This window comes from Heterodontus francisci, chromosome 45, assembly GCF_036365525.1.
Source record: "Heterodontus francisci isolate sHetFra1 chromosome 45, sHetFra1.hap1, whole genome shotgun sequence".
In the NCBI taxonomy this organism is placed as follows: domain Eukaryota; kingdom Metazoa; phylum Chordata; class Chondrichthyes; order Heterodontiformes; family Heterodontidae; genus Heterodontus; species Heterodontus francisci.
This window is the reverse complement of record NC_090415.1, coordinates 14,860,901-14,882,644: the sequence shown is the minus strand read 5'-3', so window position 1 is coordinate 14,882,644 and position 21,744 is coordinate 14,860,901. Positions and strand designations below refer to the sequence as shown.

The 21,744-nt window shown below is 41.9% G+C and overlaps 1 protein-coding gene across 5 annotated transcripts in view; it reads left to right on the top strand.

Annotated features, from left to right (window-relative positions):
* The window catches only part of LOC137356126 (immunoglobulin superfamily member 1-like), a 78,901-nt gene that overhangs the window by 34,895 nt on the left and 22,262 nt on the right, over positions 1-21,744 (top strand). For 4 of the 5 annotated variants that reach the window (XM_068021927.1, XM_068021924.1, XM_068021928.1 and 1 more), the window contains one exon: positions 21,389-21,512. In XM_068021927.1, coding sequence (XP_067878028.1) covers positions 21,482-21,512 — 31 coding nt within the window. In that variant the 5' untranslated portion in view covers positions 21,389-21,481. Of the gene's footprint in view, positions 1-20,487; positions 20,604-21,388; positions 21,513-21,744 lie in introns of those variants that run through there. The other variant, XM_068021925.1, reaches the window with a different exon arrangement.

The following is a 21,744-nucleotide window of genomic DNA, read 5'->3' as shown; positions in this document are numbered from 1 at the left end:
TACAAGACCAGCTCTAAACCCTGAGGTATGGAGCCACCTGTGCCCCAGTGCTGGACATTCCCCAGTTAGTGCTGCATGTTCGAAAAATCATGTGCATGTCAGTTAAGCAAAGATTGTCACAGAATCACGGAATTTTTGCAGCACAGAAGGAGGCCATTCTACCCATCGTGTCTTTGCTGGCACTCTGAACGACCAATTAACCTAGTGCCAGTGCCCCAACTTCTCCCCATAACACTGCACCTTATTCCATTTCGCAAAGCAATCAAATTAACTCTTGATTGCCTCAATTGATCCTGCCTCCACCACACTCAAAGGCAGGGCATTGTGGAGATACGAGAATAACAGACCCACCCAGTCACTCTCCCTGTGTAGGTACTAAAATAACAGACCCATTCAGAGAACTTCCCTTTGGAGAAACTATAATAACAGAACCACTCAGTCACTCTCCCTGTGGAGATACTATAGTAATAGACCCACCCAGTGACTCTCCTTGTGTAGATAATAAAATAACATACACATTCAGCGAATTTCTCTGTGGAGATACTGTAATAACAGACCCACCCAGTCACTCTCCCTGTGTACATACTAAAATAACAGACCCACTCAATTACTCTCCCTGTGCAGACTCTATAATAACAGGGCCACTCAGTGACTCTCCCTGTTGAGATACGATAAAAACAGACCCACTCATGACTCTCGCCGCAGGGATATAATAATAATAATAGCCCCACTCAGTCACTCTCACTGTGAAAACACTATAATAACAGACCCACTTCGTCACACGCCCAGGGGAAATAATGTAATTACAGACTCACTCAGTGGCTCTCACTGTGGAGATATTATAATAACAGATCCACTCAGACACTCCCATTGTGCTGATACTAACAGAGCCATTCAGTCACGCTCCCTGCGAAGAACCAGTAATAACAGAACCACGCATTAACCCTCACTGTGGAGATACTATAATAACAGACACACTCGGTGTTTCTCCTCGTGGAGACCCCATAATAAGAGACCCTCTGAGTCACTATCCCTGTGGAGATAATATCATAACAGACCCACCCAGTGCACGGTTTGGGGTATAAAGGCATAATTACAAAGCTTGTAGCTGATAGGAAATTCAGAAATGTAAGGACGGTGAGGGCTTTTAGACTTCAGGATGACTTGGACAGTCCGTGACACGGGCAGGCACATGGCAGATAGCATAAATACATACAAGTGTGAAATAATGTATTTTGGAAGGAGAGATGTGAAGAGACAGGGTAAACTAAATGGGATCATTTTAAACGTGGTGCAGGAAGGGAAAAAGACACATGGTCTCATCTACATAAAGTCAGAAAATTATGTAAGAAATGGGGGGGGAGATAAAGACATTTTCACTCAATCAGTTTGTTTGATATGGAATTCACTGTCTCAAAATGAACTGAAAGCAGATTCACTCTTATCTTACAAACGGCAGGTGGCTGTATACTTGGAAAGGAAACATAGGGAAGGCTTTACTGAAATAATAGGTGAGGGGGAATAGGTGGATATTTCTATCGTGGGGCAGCACATGAAGGAGTGGCCGAATTGCCTTGGTACGGGCTGTATGATGGTACAGTTCCATGAGGAATTGTGTCTCCTTCGTCATCCCTGCCTAATAATTGTGAGCTGGCATGCAGTTTGCGCTGCTGAATTCTGCTCGGATGATGTGAATGTGAGCGACAGTGCCAAGAAAACAATTTAATGTTGAGAGTTTTATGTTATTTCAAATTCTTGTCAGTGGTACCAAATTCGCTTGTGACAGGTGTCACGAATGGTCAATGTTGTTTGCTCTGAACAGTACATAATTCTATTAAACTTTTCTCCATCCAATGCACCCTTCTGAGTGGAATGTGGGAATATGATAAGAACCAATGGAAACAGGCAGGAAAGAGCTAATAACGCTGCAGCTGCAGAGTTTCACAGTTGTGAGCTCCCTTAACTGAAGCTTGGCGCTTCAGAATTGCTGATAATTTTCTCCTGTGGTCAGAATCCACATTTCTTGCTGCTGGTGGCCGATGAGTGACAACATGTTGCAACACTAATCTAACGCAATTAATTTTGCCATCTCTTTAGTGTAAAGGCTGGGAGTGGGCAAGGCAGGCAAAATGGTGCAGGAAGGAGTCGGGTGGAGTGTCAGTTGTCTTCCTGCTGCCATGCCATCTTGGTAGCAGCGGCAAAACTGGCTGATGACCCACCTGCCTGGAATCCAATTGAGCCACTTATGTGGCCCATTAAGGCCTTCTTCCTGCCTCTGTTGGCATTTTACCAGCTGGTAGGAGGCTCGCTGCCATATGGGGAGAACGCCCAGTGAAACCTGGCGTCCATCAAGCGGGCTCCTGGGAAGCCTCAATTTTGGGCACTTTGTGTCCCACAGAGGGACCCCCAGGCGACAATGGCAGTTAACAGGGCAATAGCGCTGCCTGCACACAGCAAACAACAGCAACCCCCCCGCCCCCCTCCCCGCCCCCAACCCCCTTGCTGGGACCTGAATGCTGGACCCCAAATTACAAAGGGAGGTATTTTCTTTACTTATTAAAACACTTGAAAAATTGTATTCAAAATGAGTTCAGAGTATAAAGTTCAACAACACACATTAGAGGCTGCCTTTTCTGCACAAAGGAAACCCAGGAGTGGATTATAAGGTCCATTCATATTTCAATTATAGGGGCTGCCAAATGATATGACATTTAGTGGATAATTTGAGTGACAGTCATGCGAGTTAAAATTGGCCACTGAAGGAATACTAATGACTCATTTTATTCATAACACATGCTTATAATATAATTCATGAACTTGTTTGCTTTAACATTGCAAGAACGGAATTGGAAAAATAGCTGCAGTGCCCTGTCCAGACCACCTGGTTGTAAGCATGTTGATGATTTTTCTTAACTTAAAAAAGGCAAACAATTTCAAGAATTCGATCTACCCAGTTATTGAAAGAAGACAAAAACATTAGTCTACCACGAAATTCCGTGATGGGATTGATTATATAGAAAGTCTTATTGCAGCTGTTGTGTGATGTACATCTGGAAAGCTGCCACATTATGATTGAAAGCGAGTGTCACTGACCACATCAATGGATGTTGTGGACAAAATTCACTAGGAATTATCTGAAAAGCCAAAATGCAGGATCCAACTTACTTAATTCTCATTACTGAGTGGATGAGACACTAACCTATACCCAAGTTATCTCAGTTTTGATAATCCAGTGTTTCAAATGCAAATATTAAAAATGAAGATGCATAGAACCAATATTTATTGTATCTAGTCTAGACGTTAATTGGCATTGTGCACATTGTGTTTTATCTTGAATATGGGGTTGGTGGGGGCGGGGGATGGAGGTTGAATAATTAACACTGGCCATCCAATTATCAATTCTAAATCTTCCACAGTAATGAATTAAAACACCCTGGCATATTAATCTGCCGTTACAGTCTATATTAGTCAAACTAATAATTTGTGTTCCTTAAATGAAGTATTCCTCTGATTCTAAAGGGCTGGTATTCTGTTCCAGGGAGTGAATACAGAGTTGGCTATTTCTAGAAACTTCGGTTCATGTCAAAACCATTTGAAGGCATTGAACAATGTAGCATTATTAATGCAATATTTTCCCATCAAATGCTGATCATTTCAAACAAGCTATAATGGCTGTAGAACTAATGTTGATTGATTTTCAAAAGCAAGCCTTTGCCCCATTAGGGACCAACTGATTGTTGCACAGTAGCAGACAAGTAAAATTGCAGAGAGAACTCCATCAGATTAGATTAGAGATACAGCACTGAAACAGGCCCTTCGGCCCACCGAGTCTGTGCCGAACATCAACCACCCATTTATACTAATCCTACACTAATCCCATATTCCAACCAAACATCCCCACCTGTCCCTATATTTCCCTACCACCTACCTAGACTAGTGACAATTTATAATGGCCAATTTACCTATCAACCTGCAATTCTTTTGGCTTGTGGGAGGAAACCCACGCAGACACAGGGAGAACTTGCAAACTCCACACAGGCAGTACCCGGAATCGAACCCGGGTCACTGGAGCTGTGAGGCTGCAGTGGTAACCACTGCGCCACTGTGCCGCCCATCGCTGAGCTTTTTTTTTTAAATGCATATCAGATCACGTCTGTTAGCTGGTTCTTTTCCCAGAGAATGTAGAGCCTCGTGAATACATTGTCAGCTGGTGTAGTGGGTGCTGACCTTCTCAGTGGCTGCAAGAGGGAGCTCGATCTGTTCCTGTCTGTGAGAAAGATTGTGTCATATAGGAGATACGTTTCTTTATAGGTAAAACGTGGTCCATGTAATCTCCTGGACAGGTTTTGGACTGCCAGGGTAGCAGGGCATTGGCGAGGACGTTTGCTGAGATTTTTCCCCACGTTGGCCCAGGGTTATTATGTTTTTTTGTGCCACTCCTAGTAGATTTATAGGTGGGTTAGGGAGAAAGAAGAAGTGTTTAGCCGTGATGGTCCAGCGATATTGGTGTGAGACAGTTTTGATGGGCCAGCGAGTCTTCCTGCGGCATTCACATAAGATTGCAAGCTGGAAATTTTCCTCTGTATCGACTCAAATTGTACAGGGACCTTAATGCAATAAATGCTACAAGTGCATCCTTCCTCAATATTGTAGACAAAGAAAGAAGTAGCAGTGGATATAAAACAGACAAAAAGTTGGTTGAGCTCTCTGACAGCACCATGAATGGTTTCCTAAACTGTTTACAATGGAAGCGTAATGTGGATGTCACATTCTCACACTTGTTGATTCATCTTGTCTACCTTCGGCACCCTAACAGAGTTTGGGAACTCTCTGACAAAGTACTACTGATATAGATTTCCCAATTGCACTACATGGCTTGGCCATGTGAGCCGCATGGAAGATGGCAGGATCCCCAAAGACACATTGTACAGCGAGCTCGCCACTGGTATCAGACCCACCGGCCGTCCATGTCTCCGTTATAAAGACGTCTGCAAACGCGACATGAAATCGTGTGACATTGATCACAAGTCGTGGGAGTCAGTTGCCAGCATTCGCCAGAGCTGGCGGGCAGCCATAAAGACAGGGCTAAATTGTGGCGAGTCGAAGAGACTTAGTAGTTGGCAGGAAAAAAGACAGAGGCGCAAGGGGAGAGCCAACTGTGCAACAGCCCCAACAAACAAATTTCTCTGCAGCACCTGTGGAAGAGCCTGTCACTCCAGAATTGGCCTTTATAGCCACTCCAGGCGCTGCTTCACAAACCACTGACCACCTCCAGGCGCGTATCCATTGTCTCTCGAGATAAGGAGGCCCAAAAGAAGAATTGCACTACTAAGTGCCGTTCCCATGAGCTGGTGGTATTGTTTTATTTTTAGTCCACATTTTTTTTTTTCTGTTTCATTAATATGCTTGAGATTTTCGAGTCGTGTTGGGCATCAAAAAAAAAAAAGACTCTGGTTGGGTTTTGATTGGCTGTTGTCAGGTCGGACACGGTTCAGGTTTTAGCTTTACACCTTAGCCAGGCTTCACTTCACAGCTTTTCACTTTATCGTTATTCTCTGTGAGCAAGTTTTCATTTCTCTGTCCATAGAGGCTGCCACTGCAGCTGTCTTCCTTTCTTTCAGTCTGCTCTGAGGCTGCCAAGTGCTTGTCTTCTGTCTGTGCCTTCAGAAAAATTGTTACATTTAACTGGAATAAAACGTCAATAGATCATTTTCCCTTTCCATTATGCAAAGTCCAGAAGCCTGGCATCAAATGAAGTTGTGTGTGGAATCAGAGGAGATAGGGGAAGCGTTAAATGAATATTTTTCGTCAGTATTTACAGTAGAGAAAGAAAATGTTGTCGAGGAGAATACAGACTACTAGGCTAGATGGGATTGAGGTTCACAAGGCGGAGGTGTTAGCAATTTTGGAAAGTGTGAATGTAGATAAGTCCCCTGGGCCAGATGGGATTTATCCTAGGATTCTCTGGGAAGCCAGGGAGGAGATTGCAGAACCTTAGTCCTTGATCTTTATGTCATCATTGTCGACAGGAATAGTGCCGGAAGACTGGTGGATAGCAAATGTTGTCCCCTTGTTCAAGAAGGGGCGTAGAGACAGCCCTGGTAATTATAGACCTGTGAGCCTTACTTCGGTTGTGGGTAAAATGTTGGAAAAGGTTATAAGAGACAGGATTTATAATCATCTTGAAAAGAATCAGTTCATTAGTGATAGTCAGCACGGTTTTGTGAAGGGTAGGCTGTGCCTCACAAACCTTATTGAGTTTTTCGAGAAGGTGACCAAACAGGTGGATGAGGGTAAAGCCGTGGATGTGGTGTATATGGATTTCAGGAAGGCATTTGATAAGGTTCCCCGCGGTAGGCTATTGCAGAAAATACGGAAGTATGGGATTGAAGGTGATTTAGAGCTTTGGATCAGAAATTGGCTAGCTGAAAGAAGACAGAGGGTGGTAGTTGATGGAAAATGTTCATCCTGGAGTTTAGTTACTAGTGGTGTACCGCAAAGGATCTGTTTTGGGGCCACTGCTGTTTGTCATTTTTATAAATGACCTGGATGAGGGTGTAGAAGGGTGGGTTAGTAAATTTGCGGATGACACGAAGGTCGGTGGAGTTGTGGATAGTGCCGAAGGATGTTGTAGGTTACAGAGGAACATAGATAGGCTGCAGAGCTGGGCTGAGAGATGGCAAATGGAGTGTAATGCGGAAAAGTGTGAGGTGATTCACTTTGGAAGGAGTAACAGGAATGCAGAGTACTGGGCTAATGGGAAGATTCTTGGTAGTGTCGATGAGCAGAGAGATCTTGGTGTCCAGGTACATAAATCCCTGAAAGTTGCCACCCAGATCAATAGGGCTGTTAAGAAGGCATATGGTGTGTTAGCTTTTATTAGTAGGAGGATCGAGTTTCGGAGCCACGAGGTCATGCTGCAGCTGTACAAATCTCTGGTGCGGCCTCACCTGGAGTATTGCGTGCAGTTCTGGTCACCGCATTATCGGAAGGATGTGGAAGCTTTGGAAAGGCTGCAGAGGAGATTTACTAGGATGTTGCCTGGTATGGAGGGAAGGTCTTACGAGGAAAGTCTGTGGGACTTGAGGTTGTTTTCGCTAGAGAGAAGGAGGAGGAGAGGTGACTTAATAGAGACATATAAGATAATCAGAGGGTTAGATAGGGTGGATAGTGAGAGTCCTTTTCCTCGGATGGTGATGGCAAACACGAGGGGACATTGCTTTAAGTTGAGGGGTGATAGATATAGGACAGATGTTAGAGGTAGTTTCTTTACTCAGAGAGTAGTAGGGTCGTGGGACGCCCTGCCTGCAACAGTAGTAGACTCGCCAACTTTAAGGGCATTGAAGTGGTCATTGGATAGACATATGGATGAAAATGGAATAGTGTAGGTCAGATGGTTTCACAGGTCGGCGCAACATCGAGAGCCGAAGGGCCTGTACTGCGCTGTAATGTTCTATGTTCTAAATAACCGCCTGGGCATTCTATTGTTTCCAAGTTTTTACAGATGCCATGCACATTTGCCTCCTCAGAATCACTGACTCCATTTTTACGATCCAAAAGGCTGGGACGGTGAAAAACATTGTTCTTCAGGTGTTATACCCTGGCAATCTCTGTTTGTTTCAGTTAAAAAAAATTATTTGATCTGTGTTCTCTGTTGTCCTGGTAACCAAGATGTCTGCCTTGTCCTTCAGCAGAGTGCTTGTGAGGTCACCTGACTTCTCAGACATTATCTTAAACTTGAAAAAAATCAAAGTATTTTTTTAAACATAATCATTTTAAAAAGTCCAGCGTTCATAACATCATCATGCCCTAAATGTGTTGCAATTCTGCATGCAGAACTTTTCGGACGTTGCAAAAGAATTATTGTGTGTTTCCATTTTTTTTTTCTGAATTTGGCTGTGATGTTGTTTAATTGTTGCATCATGCAACTCAATGTGGAAGATTTCTAACTTCCATTTCCTCAAAACATCTTTTTTAAGTCTGAAAATAACTCCTTTTTGAAGGAGTAATGTAAGCAAAATTTCCCTAACATTGCCAGACACTCAGTCGTTTCCTTGTTGACTGATTCACCTCCGTCGTCAATTTCACATCTCCCTCAGTATCTACCCCAACTACCTCCCCGTAGCAGTTACCATTTTATTCATCCAAACTTACAAAACATATGATGGGAGCAACAGCTGTATGCAGGCTTGCTCACCTTTTTCCAGCACTGATAACCGACTCTTCAAATCTACTGCAGCCTCCTTCTCAATGCACGACGATTCTGGATGACAGGACAAGTACAAATAGCACTAATTTGCCCCTAATTCTGTTCACCCAAAGCCTCTCCTTTGTTTGGAAAGGAAACTGTATGATTCAGCAAGAATAATATAATATCGTGTAGCTTGCACCATTGGAAAAGACAAAGCAAGAACTATCACTCAAATGCAGGTATGCATCTCTGACACCGTTCTTCCAGAGTCTTGGTCTTCCTTTGAAAGGAACAGGTAGCATTCAGTCAGACTTTGGTCACTTAATATCCTGCAGGTTGCACGATTACACTAGACCGAAAATAAACTGAGATTACTGTCATTTTTGAAATATATTTATAATCTGCGTATAAACTGCTTAATTTCAAATGGCTAGATATATGACAACTGAAATTTAATGCAGATGAATATGGAGCAATGTATGTTTGAAGGAAGTATAAAGAAATGTTATGAACATTAAGTGGTATGATTTTAAAGCACCAGGAAATACAGTGAGACATGGGATCTCAAGCAGGCAATTGTAAAAGTTTCAGGACAATTTCATTTATCTCGTAAAGGAAAAGGGATACAGAATGTTGGGTTTTATGAATAGACGTATAGTGAGCAAAGTATTCTACATCAAGAATTCCTAGACATTTAAGGCATACTTGTATTATGAACGCTGGACTTTGTAACATTTTATATTTTTTTAAACTGTCACTTTTAAAAGTTTAAGATGCAGTCCAAGAATCAGATGACCTCGCAAGCATTTTGCCTAAGGACAAAACAAGAATCTTTGTTACCGGGACAACAGAGAACATAGATCAAACACTTTAAAAAAAACACATAACCTGCAGGGTTTTCACCCTCCCAGATAAAGTGGAAGTCCTGTACTCAGAGAATACTGATAAAGGGAATGTCTGCGAAGATTGAACGTGTTTTGAAAGTTGAGGTTTGCAGACAAGTAAAATGCCAGCAGGATCACCAGGAATTGACCTATTCACGGACGTTCAGCTCGTTAGTGCATGAAGAAATGAGCGAAGAGGACATTGAATTTGGGATGGTCTGGGAGTTCCAACCCATTGCAACTGGGAGGAGTTTGCGAAGGGTAACCCTCAAAGACGACTGTGTAACATATAGATGTAGTGTGACGTTTAAAATAATAAAAGTAAGGATATTATACCACACTTGTAAAAATCATTGCTTGGAATGTGGGTGCAAATCTGGACATTTCTTTTTCGGAAGGGTGCCATGACTTTGTACATGCTGCAGAGGAGATATGCCAGATTGTGTCCAGGGATGAGGCACTTCAGTTACATAGTAATTCTAGAACATAAAATGGACCTCTTCTCCTTTATAGAGCTGTGCAAAAATATGATTAGATTTAATAGAGTAAATGAGGAAAAACATTTATAGCTGGCTGGAGAGGTGGTAACTATACGAAAACAAAAGAACCTGCGAGGAGATGAGGATTTCTTCAAAGCAGCGAGTTTGAAATTCATTGTCTGAAAGTGTGATCATAGCTGATTAGATTGTATTTTTTAAAGGGAATTGGGAATGAATGACTGACCCTGGTAAAACGGAAGTGGTGGGAGCCTAAATGATAGCTGTTTCAAAGAGGTGTGAGCTGCAGCATCGCCATCTTCTTTGTTTCTTCTCTATATGATTCTAAAACTGTTCAGCTCAAAGAATATACTTCTAATATCATGAAGCGACCTGAAACGACCTGTTTATTTATTCTTTTACACTCCACAGATGCTACCATATCTGCTGAGTATCTCCAGCATTTTCTGTTTTTACTTCAGCCTTCCATCATCGGCTGTATTTATCTTCTGCTTATCCATTCGTGTGCACCACATCAGTAAATGTGATAAACTTCCCTGTGCTCCGGATAGTTGACACTGGTTGTCACAACACGGGTTCTGAAAGAATACAGGGAATATATAATTATAGGTCAGGGCAACGGAATATAACAAGGTTGATAGGTTAATTGGCCATTATAAATTGCACTTAGTATAGGTAGGTGGCAGGGAAATATAGGGACAGGTGGGGATGTGGTAGGAATATGAGATTAGTGTAGGATTAGTATAAATGGGAGGTTCATGGTTGGCACAGTCTCGGTGGGCCGAAGGGCCTGTTTCAGTGCTGTATCGCTAAAAAAAAAAGCAAGTGGGTTTCCTCCGGGTGCTCCGGTTTCCTCCCACATGCCAAAGACTTGCAGGTTGATAGGTTAATTGGCCATTATAAATTGCACTTAGTATAGGTAGGTGGCAGGGAAATATAGGGACAGGTGGGGATGTGGTAGGAAGATGTGATTAGTGTAGGATTCGTATAAATAGGTGGTTGATGGTCGGCACAGACTCGGTGGGCCGAAGGGCCTGTTTCAGAGCTGTATCTCTAAACTAAACTAAACAAGATGTTCTCTATATTCTATTATTAAATCAGCGATCAACAGCCATTACACCGTGCGAAATGTAACTATACAGTCAGAAATAGGAGACTATGCCATTCAGACTCTCGGGGACGCTCAAAGTTCAATTACATTATGTCTTAATGCATCTCAACTCTGTCTATCTTCCTTTACCTCATTTCCCTGAATATCCTTACCGAACCAAAACTATCCAGCATAGTCTGAAAAGTTCAAAGTCACCCAGCATCCATGGCATGTTGTGTCTGTCCTGATGTAGCTGCTAAACGGTCTGGCACTTATCTTGCGATAATGGCCTCTGGTTCATAACTTTCCCACTTGACTTCAACACGATTTTTGCTTCATGAGATTGTCTCAAGCATCTGCCATAGACAACCTCTCAATCCTCTACACTTCAGGAAATGCAAGCAAAGTCATGAAAAATGTCCTTACAAGGCAACCGTCTAAGCCCCAGCCTTATTATGATACATCTAGGCTGCAACGCTAAGATGTTCGGCGTCGTGACTAAAGCTGAAAGCAGTACTCGAGATGGGGTCTAATCAGAGCTCTGTCTCACTGTCACATAGCTTCCATACGTTGTTTTCCAGGCCGCTTGGCACCAATGTATCATTCCCCCAGCATTTCTGGTTGTTTTCTTGTACCTCTCTTTTTATTTTAACGATTGAGCACTTGAGCTCCGAAATCTCTGATGAAAGGTCACATAGACCTGAAGCGGTAACTCTATTTGTCTTTCCATAAATGCTGGTGCCTGGTGAGGATATACAGCATTATTTCTGTTTTTTTCCGAAATCTCCTTGCTCCCTAGTCTTTCGTTTATTGCTTTTTGGGAAATATTCCTCTTTATCTTTATTGGGGGGGGTGGGAATAAAACGTGGATGAGATCCTTCTTTCGCAAACTGAACTTAATCCAGCAGGGAATTAACCACTCAATTCATCTGACCATGTCTCTTTGAGACTTCCAGCACTACTTGCTAACCCTCATAATTGACTGCAATCTATACACAAAACAATGAATTTACATCTCTCCATTCATACTTCTGAGTCACTAATAACTAAGGTGAGAAATTGAGGAACCAGAACATACCCCTGGGGATTACGATTTCCAAATCTTGCTATGGCAGTCTGTCTGTCTATCTATCTATCTATCTATCTATCTATCTATCTATCTATCTATCTATCTATCTATCTATCTATCTATCTATCTATCTATCTATCGATCTATCTATTTGTATATTTATCTGGTCATCCAAACATCTCTTTATCCATCCATCCATCATATTGCCCTGTATGCTGCAAATCTCCCTTGAATTCTGTGCACATTAACAATATCAACAAGCAGACTAGCCTATGCCTTTTACAGTGGTAGGAGTTTTGTTGCTCAGTCCAAGTGATTGAGTGCTTAAGTCCTACTCCAAAGACATGAGGACATAATATTTGCTTACAGCTCAGTTCACTACATTTCTGCCTATTCTGAAAGCAAGTTAATTTGAGATTCTGTGTGCCATTTAAGGTATATCTGCAACAAGAGAACCTTATGGTTCTCCAAGCTAGTCATGCAATACATCAATTGAAACAAGAATTGAATCAAACTAATTGTTCCTAAACTGATGTGTAACAACAACTACAGCATGCACGTGGTGGATTTCAGGGAGTACACCAACCCCGCAGAGAAGCGGACCACACTCAAGAGTGAATTTTAAATCTGAGGAATTGAAATAGATTTCAAAGGCAACTGATAATAAAATAATACCCATAGTGAAGATCAAAAATGTGTTACTCAATGGAAAATTAAAAAACGGAAGTGAAACCATCCCTCAGACTGATGGTAAATGCTTTCTTTTTTTTTAAGATTGTCCAGGAGAATAGCTAAGTTAAAACCTCCAAAGCAATGGTTAAAACTACTGTTAGAAATTAATCATAATTGCTCTTTTCGATGAATGAGAATTTGATTTTATTTTTGTTACTTACGTGTGGATCTTGGGAACCAGCATAGACTACCACCAGGACAGAATTTGGTTCGGTACGGGAGGTAATGAATCGATCAAGATATCGGACGCCAACTCGGTGTTCATGATTAAGAGGGCTTGCCAGCACTGGCACTCAGTTCCTGTGTTATTTCATATCTGTGCCTGCTTGCGCTCTCGACTGCAGAAATTCAGATTGGCAATGTTTTTTTTTCTTTTGTTGTAAGAATATTGAAGGGTTTATTTAATTGTGAACGCTAACCTTTTATTTAGCTTGTTCCATGTTTATAGTTATATTACATCATCTTTCTCAAAAACACCTCTTGCTATTCTGTTCAGTGTGTGGTTAATAAGCATTGGTCTGTATTAATTTACGATTATTACGATTACCCTGTTAAGTTTGGAAGACTGAAATGTCATTAGTGGCCACAATGTTTAATCTAAAATATTGTCTTCCCTAATGGAGATGTTTTCTATTGAAGATGATAATGTTACTCATGATTTTTATTGTTTCCAATGCCTAAGGATACAAAAAAAAGAGCATTTGGAAAATCTGTTGAAAATTGAGTTTCATTAGTTCTTTTGCAATTGGGGAAGTTTAGTTTGAAAATAAAAGTTGCATAAAGTAGGAATATTTTGCTCCACCACTTTGAAAATGAGCAGAGCCATTTAACCTTTGTGCTGGCAAGATTTTTTTTTCTCATTGAATTTGCCACAGACATTTCATATTTCTGAGTGTAAATGTTCGTATTGGACGTTAATAAAATGTAAGTTCCTAAATTAGCACATTTGTTTGGACAAATTAGCCCATGGGATTTTGAGTAGGACCAAATGGATTCGTTGTGATTTTTACAGCAGACAACAATGGTCAGGACAACATGCATACAGATCCTACCACAAGAGATTTCGAAGTTTATTTTTTTTAAGAATTTATCTGCATACGTCAAATGTCACAGCATGATGGCGCTTTGGACGAAAGGTTTTGCCACACAAAGACTTCGCCTTAAGCCGTTCAAGCCATTTGTTATCTTCCAAGGAACATAATTTTAGAAGGATAGATATTGAAGCCAGCTGGAAATATTAAATCATCAGTCCTGGGGATAATTCTTTTTGAGATTTGAATCGATTAAAATGAATTAATATGGCTAGCTATTTCAAGCGCTCAAAGGCAACATTTACCTGAAATCTAAGGAGATAATCAAATTTTAGTTTTAAAAAAATACCTGATAGCAAGGCAGTCTAGGTGGTGCTTACTTATATAAATAAAGATTTCCTTTGGGGATAAATAAATTGAACAGTAACAAAACCTGCCAGCCCAATAACACTGTTATTTCAATTTGGAATAATTTGTAATGCAAAATGGTCAGTGTAACTTAGCAAGCTACTTATAAGAAAATAAAATATACTTGTGATAAAAAAAAACAACAAACAAGATATTTTAGAACATATGTGAAAAGAGAAGCAGAGTTAACGTTTCGGGTCAGTGACCCTGGGAGTTCCGAAGAAGGGTCACTGACCCGAAACGTTAACTCTGCTTCTCTTTTCACAGATGCTGCCAAACCTGCTGAGTGGTTCCAGCATTTCTTGTTTTTATTTCAGATTTCCAGCATCCGCAGTATGCTGCTTTTATTTAAGATATTTTAGACGCCCCCCCCCCCCCGCCAACATCCGGGTTTGTGGTGGAGGGACCCTGAAAATACTTCCATGACAGGCCTGCCACGCTACCCGATGCCGGGGAGATCCGAGGCGGCCCGCTGGTGAGGAGGGAGAGGAGTGAAGTGTTCAGCAAAGGAAGGGTGGACCGAGGAATACCATTGCTATTGGTTTATGGGATGGTGGGAAGGGATTGAAGGTCAAAGTTACTAAAGATGGTGAGGTGGGAGAAGTTCGGGATCGGAAGAAAAGATTTGTTGGGGGCGTGGGCAATTAATAAACCTATTAGTCATAACGGGGTGGGTATGACAGGTGCTTGGAACTTTGAATACAATTTGATCATATTTTCTGAAGAACCGTGTACTTTAAAAATTAAAATGCCTGGGAAAGGCCTGCAAACCTTTATTAATGGCACCAGCGCCTGTGTGCCGGTGCCGGATGCCATTGCCGGGGACAGAGCACATGCACTCTCCATGTAAATGAGCCAGCACACTAAATATCGTGGAGGCTGGGGGAGCACATCTGACGCATATGCTGCGCCATTTTTGAAGTTCGCTGCTGAGATCGGTGGCGAGCTGTAAAAATTCAGCCTATGCTAATGCCTGGAATCAAATAGAACTGTTTGATTTCTGTTTAAAAGGTAATATGAATATTGGACTGTAACGTTCCTCCAGGTTTCATAAATGAAATAGAATAGGAACTAATGGGATGTTTAAAACTGCATGAGACTAAGTGATGAGTGTGAGTGACAGAGGCAGGAAAAATCAAACTAAAGAATATGAATTGGAAGAGTTAGGGACATTTGGTTAGAAATTGCATTTAGTAGTTTTCTCTTGGAGATACTTGCACCATTGCCGATTTTGTTTTAAATTCATTGGCTAGTCTGACTACTATAGCAGGACCATGCAGTGGGAAATAATCAAAGACCTCATACAACGCACCCCCCACCCTTGATCGTGTGATATGATCAATGGAGAGTTAAGAATATGTGACTTGATGTCGGGACTCCGGTGTAAGTGTGGAAACGTAATTTGCCACGTGTTAAAATAAATAACATGCAAAATGCATGATGACTTGCACAACTGGACGGGTCTCAGACATGCTTCACTACTTGACACAGTACGACAGGAAATGGTTAAAGTGACCAGTGGAGTGAGAAAACAGTTTAAACTATCAAGGCATTGCTGCATACTCCATAGAGAAACTGACTTTAAAATCAGGATAGAATGGTACCTGTCAGAGGGGTAAAATTGTTGGGCGCTTGACATAAAGAAGGATATGGAATCTTGATTAAGACAACTGAGGGCTAGATCTAGTACTTAGTAAGAACGATGCACAAAATTAATATAGGTAAAGAGATAGCTGTCGAATCGTTTAATTTTATGTATGATATGTTACTTGAAACGGAACTTTCAACATCACAATAATTTAGAATGAACATCTCTTCAGCAAAAAAAGAAAGAAAGAGGAATTTTTTGAATGGAATGATTTTTAAGTGGGGAGTGCCATTCACTCAAGTATAAGAATAAGCTACACGCAGATCAACCCCACCCCCCCCCCTCCCTCCTCAATGAGCTTACATATTTCTAAGGTGTTTCATGACAAAAGGTCAACACGCTATGAATATTCAGCTGGGCTTGCGATCTACCCTGGGTTATGCAGTCGTTCGTATGACCTAGTGGGCTCACCTCCTCCAAAATGTAAAAACAACCTGATTTTTCTGTCTAAGACATTGATGCCCAAGAAAGCAGCTGTCTGCGCAGTGAAGTACCGAAAATAGTGCCTTAAAAATTAGGGTCATTCTATACTTGTGGGTAGGCCAACATCACGTCAAGAGTTAGCTCATTATTCGCCCCTCCACCAATATACGCTTACAAACCAGATACAGACTCTAGCCACCAGATTGGGAAATACCACTAAAAATGTAGATAAATTGCCAACCATTATGCAGAGGTTCATGACCGACCCAGAGCACTGACGGTCAGATGGCTCAGGCTTCGGGACAGTCAGTAGAGGCCAAGGGGGATACCCCCTCTGAAGGAGACAGCCCCACAAACACATGGCCTGAAGTGGGGTTCAGACGTGATGAGAATGGATGGCTAGTGATCACCGTTATGCTGTCCCGGTGCCAACAACAATTTATGCTGGTGGACGCTGGAACCACTGTGACAATTGCTCGTACCTCAGACCCTGCATGTCAACTCGCAGTGTGTAAGGGTTGCTTTGCTAAATCCAGCGCCAATAGGGCCCAGGCTTTGGTGCATCCCAATTAATCTACTGTTGTCACTATTCTTTGGGGGTAATGGGAATTTATATACGACAACCAGGGATAGACGGTGTTGTCTGGGGAGTGATTCGTTACAACATCCCAGCTCACCCAGACTCACAAGTCTGATTCAACAGCCCTCCTCCGCTTTCGCCACATCTAAAGATGATTGTGGATGACTGATAGGGATGTATTAATGGCCCAGTCTATCAGTAAACAGTATCTTATTCCTAAAGAGAGCCTCCCCTGTCTCGAAGAGGTTATTGAGTCCTTTGGTGAGCAAAGTGTCTTCTGTGCAGGAACGATCATGAAAGATTTGAGACAATGTTTATTGATCGCAGGTACATCAAGGCTCTTCTATTCTAATCTGATTGAAGGACCGCAAATAGGGGATTATGACGATTGATAAGGCGTTTGTAGATGGCGCGAGGAATCAGTACATGAATACTTCATTCTCTAGGTGGGGACTATAAGGTGTAGAGAATTTGCAACTTAATTTTATGAGTAACTTTTTAATACTTTTTTCTAAGGCTGAATGTAATGGCAAGGCTGGATTGCAAAGCATGACGGTCAGAATCGCTGAAATATGACATTTTGTCAATGTTGAGATGTGCTTGTGTGTGGAACTGCATGTAGCCTAAAATGGAAAGGGGAGGTCATGCAGCTGCAGAGGGGCTCACATTGTAAAAGCTATGGACATATATTACGTTTCTGAAAAATTAAGGACAGCTAAACAAATAGTACTAATTATATGCTATGTACACTAATGCATTGAAGTCTAGTTGAAATAAAGCCTGCTTTATCATGAAGTGTTTTTTTTCTCAAGGCCATACTCTGTTTAAACCTTTGTGTAAGAACAGTGGGAGAGATGGGCTGAAGAGTCCTTACAGGGGTCGAGATGAGATAAGTGTGAAACTGCAGAATTGACAAAATGTTTAGTATCAGCAATAATCTGGCATTTACGATCCTTGATAAAATAAAAAGAACCAGGAAACATCTGTAAAGTGTATAGTTTGAAGCATTAACTAACATGGGTCCAACAATGATGTCAACCAGGACCAATTAGGATACCTGGAACAATTCATAACCTAATATGGTAAGATCCCAGCACCCCAAGAAGTGTAAAAGAAAGGGTGTTACAGGATACACGTAGAACGAGAAGATAGACTACAGTGAACAAAACACAACATGAGAAGAAGAAGGAGAGAAGTCTAGGGCCCAGCGACCTCTGAAGAGGAACCGGTGTTGATCGTTGCTGATAACCTATCGCCGTTGTTAAGTGTTAGCTTTGTATATGTTAGGTAAGCCTAATAATCGTTCTGACTGGATCACAAAACTTGAATCTGTACCTTGTAAGTCTAACTTGGTCAAGAATCCCATGGTAAGACCTGTCGGGTGTCCTCTGTCTCACCTTTATCCAGGTAACACCAACTGAAACTTAAAAATGTAACAACTTTATTCAAGAATGGAGGGACAGGAAAACTGCAGACCAGTTATCCAGACATCAGGCACACAGGAAATGCTGGCATCTATCAGTAAGGACGTCTTAACAATACACGTAGACATTCATAACATGATCAGACAGAGTCAACATGGTTTTAAGAAACAGAAATCGTGATTGACAAATTTACTAGAGTTTGTTGAGGATGTAACTGTTAGGGGAGATAAAGGGGAGTTACTATGTGTCGTATACTTGGATTTCAAAAAGACATTCTATAGAATTGCCACGTAAAAGGTTAAAATGCAAGTTCAGTGCTCATGGGGTTGGAAGTAATATGTTTGTATGGACGGATGATTGTTCAACGGGCAGGAAGCAGAAAGTAGGGATAGACAAAGCATTTTCAAGTTGACAGGCTGTAACCAGTAGAGTGCCACAAGGATCAGTGCTGCAGATTAGCAATTTGAATCTATATTAATGACTTGGCTGAAGAGACTGAAAGTGGCGTATCCAGATTTGGTGATGATGCAAAGCTAGGCGGGAATGTAAGCTGTGAGGAGAAAGCAAAAAGGCTGCAAAAAAGGTAAATGAGTGGGCAACAAGCTGCCAGATGAAGTGTAACGTGGGAAAGTGTGAGGTCAATGTGAAAGGCGTGCAACTTCTAAATGTTAATGCTCCTTGAGACTTGGATGTATTCGTACAAAGACACAGAAAGTTAACAAACAGGTACAACAAGCAATTAAGAAGGCACATGGCATGTTGGCCTTCATGACAATGGGATTGGAGTACATAAGTAACTATTTCTTGCGACAATCGTCTAGGGCTTTGGTGAGACCACACTTGGTGCACTGTGCACAGTTTTGGTCTCTGTATGCAACAAATAATATATTTGCTTTGAGGCAATACAAAGAAGCTTCACTCGATTGGTTTCTGGGATGAGAATTGTTGCCATATGATCAGATGCTGAGTAAATTATGGCGATACTCTGGAGCTTAAAGCAACGAGAGGTGACCCCATTGAAACAGGTAAGATTCTGAAGCGGCTTGAAAGGGTTGGCACTGAGGGGTTGTTTCCGCTGCCTGGGAAATCGAGAACACAAGGGTGCAGTCTCAGAATCCGAGGTCGATCATTTGGAACGGGAACTGGAGAAATTTCTGCACTCAGAGGGCTGGGAATGTTTGGAGTTGTTGTCCATCTTCGACATTTAAGGCAGAGATAGAATGGTTTTGGTCTCTCAGAGAATCACCGGGAGCAGGCGGGGTGTGGAGAAGGGTCATAAAGTCATAGAGTCATACAGCACAGAAACAGGCCCTTCGGCCCATCGGATCTGTGCCGGCCATCAAGCACCTAACTATTCTAATCGCATTTTCCAGCATTTGGCCCGTAGCCTTGTATGCTGTGGCGTTTCAAGTGCTCATCTACATACTTCTTAAATGTTGTGAGGGTTGCTGCCTCTACCACCTCTTCAGGAAGTGCGCTCTCGATTCCAGCCACCCTCCAATCGTTTTTTCTTCCATTCAAATCCTCACTATTCCTCCTGCCCCTTACCTTAAATCTATGCCCTCTGGTTATTGACCCCTCCACTAACGGGAAAAGTTTCTTCCATACTAACCTATCAATGCCCCTCATAATTTTGTATACTTCAATCATGTCCCCCCTTGGCCTTCTCTGCTCTAAGGAAAACAACCCTCGGCTTTTCTGTCTCTTTTCATAGCCGAAATGCTCCAGCTCAGACAACATCCTAATGAAACTCCACTTCACCCTCACCAGTGCAATCACATCCTTCCGATAGTGTGGTTCCCAAAATTGCACACAGTACTCCAGCTGTGGCCTAACTAGCGTTTTATACAGCTCCATCACAACCTCCCTGCTCTTATATTCTATACCTCGGCTAATAAAGGCAAGTATCCCATATGACTTCCTAACCACCTTATCTACCTGTGCTGCTGCCTTCAGTGATCTATGGACAAATACACCAAAGTCCTTCTTACCCTCTGTACTTTCTGGGGTCCTACCATCCATTGTATATTCTCTTGCCCTGTTAGTCCTCCAAAAATGCCTCAACTCACACTTCTCAGGATTAAATTCCATTTGCCACTGCTCTGCACATCTTACCAGCCCATCAAAATCGTCCTGCAATTTAAGGCTTTCATCCTCACTATTTCGTGCCATCTGAGAACTTACTGATCATACCTCCTATATTCATGTCTAAATCATTAATATAGACCACAAACAGCAAGGGTCCCAGCACCGATCCCAAGGGGCAGAAGACCTGCCATTATCGAATTGAATGGCAGTGCAGGCTCGGGGAGGCTTGTGGTCTACTACTGCACATATTATTGTTTTTTGTTCTGATCTGAGTCACTAGATGACTGCAGTAGGCACTCAGATCACGATTGATCCAGTATTCTTTTTACATTTGACGTCTTTCCTATGTGAAATGATAGTTGTGGTAAAAGCTGCTGACAACCATTTTCACAGCCACAGCATCAGTAATAAGAAGACGTGTTCACTGTGCAGTTTGTTTTAAATGAAAGAGGGAAGTGCAGTTTATGTACTTACATGCTCTCAAAGGCAGCAGCTAAGGTTATTTGAATCGTATTCATCTCTGCTGTGTTCTTTGAAGGTAGGTTAGTATTGCAGTAGCTGTGAATCTTCAGATATACTTATATATATATATATATATATATCGAGATAGCTATCAACCAAATGCTCATCTTGTCTCTCAGGGACACGAAAAAGTTTTAGAGTGAACTAATTAGCGACTGCTTTTCTGAGAACATTGTAGTCAATCATTATCTGAAATGGGAGATGTGTAAAATGTTTTGTACAATATCTCTGGGGTTTTCGTATGAACGTGATCAGCCGTGCCATCAAGCATTCCCTTTCAATACTCTACCGACCACAGTAAAACCACAGGCTGTCTCAAGTAGCACGGGAACTAAATCTGTCACTAAAACCAAAACAGGGTTCTTGCATTTTAGAAGAGATTTTATGAATACAATATATGCACAAAGAACGTGATGAAGTCAGTTATACAACAGACAGAATCTGAAAGGGAAACCACCCATCTCGGCGTGTTCCTATGACAGCATCCGTTACTTTTGACTTCGAATTCGATATCCTTTATTATTAGAACAATGCCTCCAATAGTGAAAAATCTTTAGCGAGGTGAAGGAAAAATACTGTGATTGCCTAAAATGCACACTGGTTTCTTTATGTCTCATGCAAGCATATATACTGGTGTAGCATGCCAAATCTGTGGCAGAAGGAAAAGGTCTTGTAACATTATGTACTGTCCACTGAAGGATGTTCTTTATTCCTCAGTGACTGCTTGACTAATTCTAACACCCTGCTATAATTTGTGACACAGTATTCTTGACTATTATGTTGTAATCTCTGTTCCTGCAGCTGCAACCACGCCATAGGCATTATCCAAAAATAAGTCACAACAAGAAATAACAAAAGCTAATTCTGACAAGAGTGTGCCAACCTGAGTGGAACATGTTTGCTTTCTCAGTTGTTCTTGGGATCGGTGAGTATGGGTCTCACTTTTTTTTTCATTACCGCCTTGAAAGACAAGTTGGCCAGATGTTTATGCCCTGCTCCAGAAGCGGACGCCGGGGGAGTGGGGGGAGGGGCGGGGGGACGGTGAGGGGCGGGGGGGAGTCAAATCCAGTTGCCTAACCACCACCTCACCCGCCCCTCGCTATTTTACTAGCGAAGGGTGTATGGGAGTGGTGGGTAGTGGTGGCATACGGCCTGTC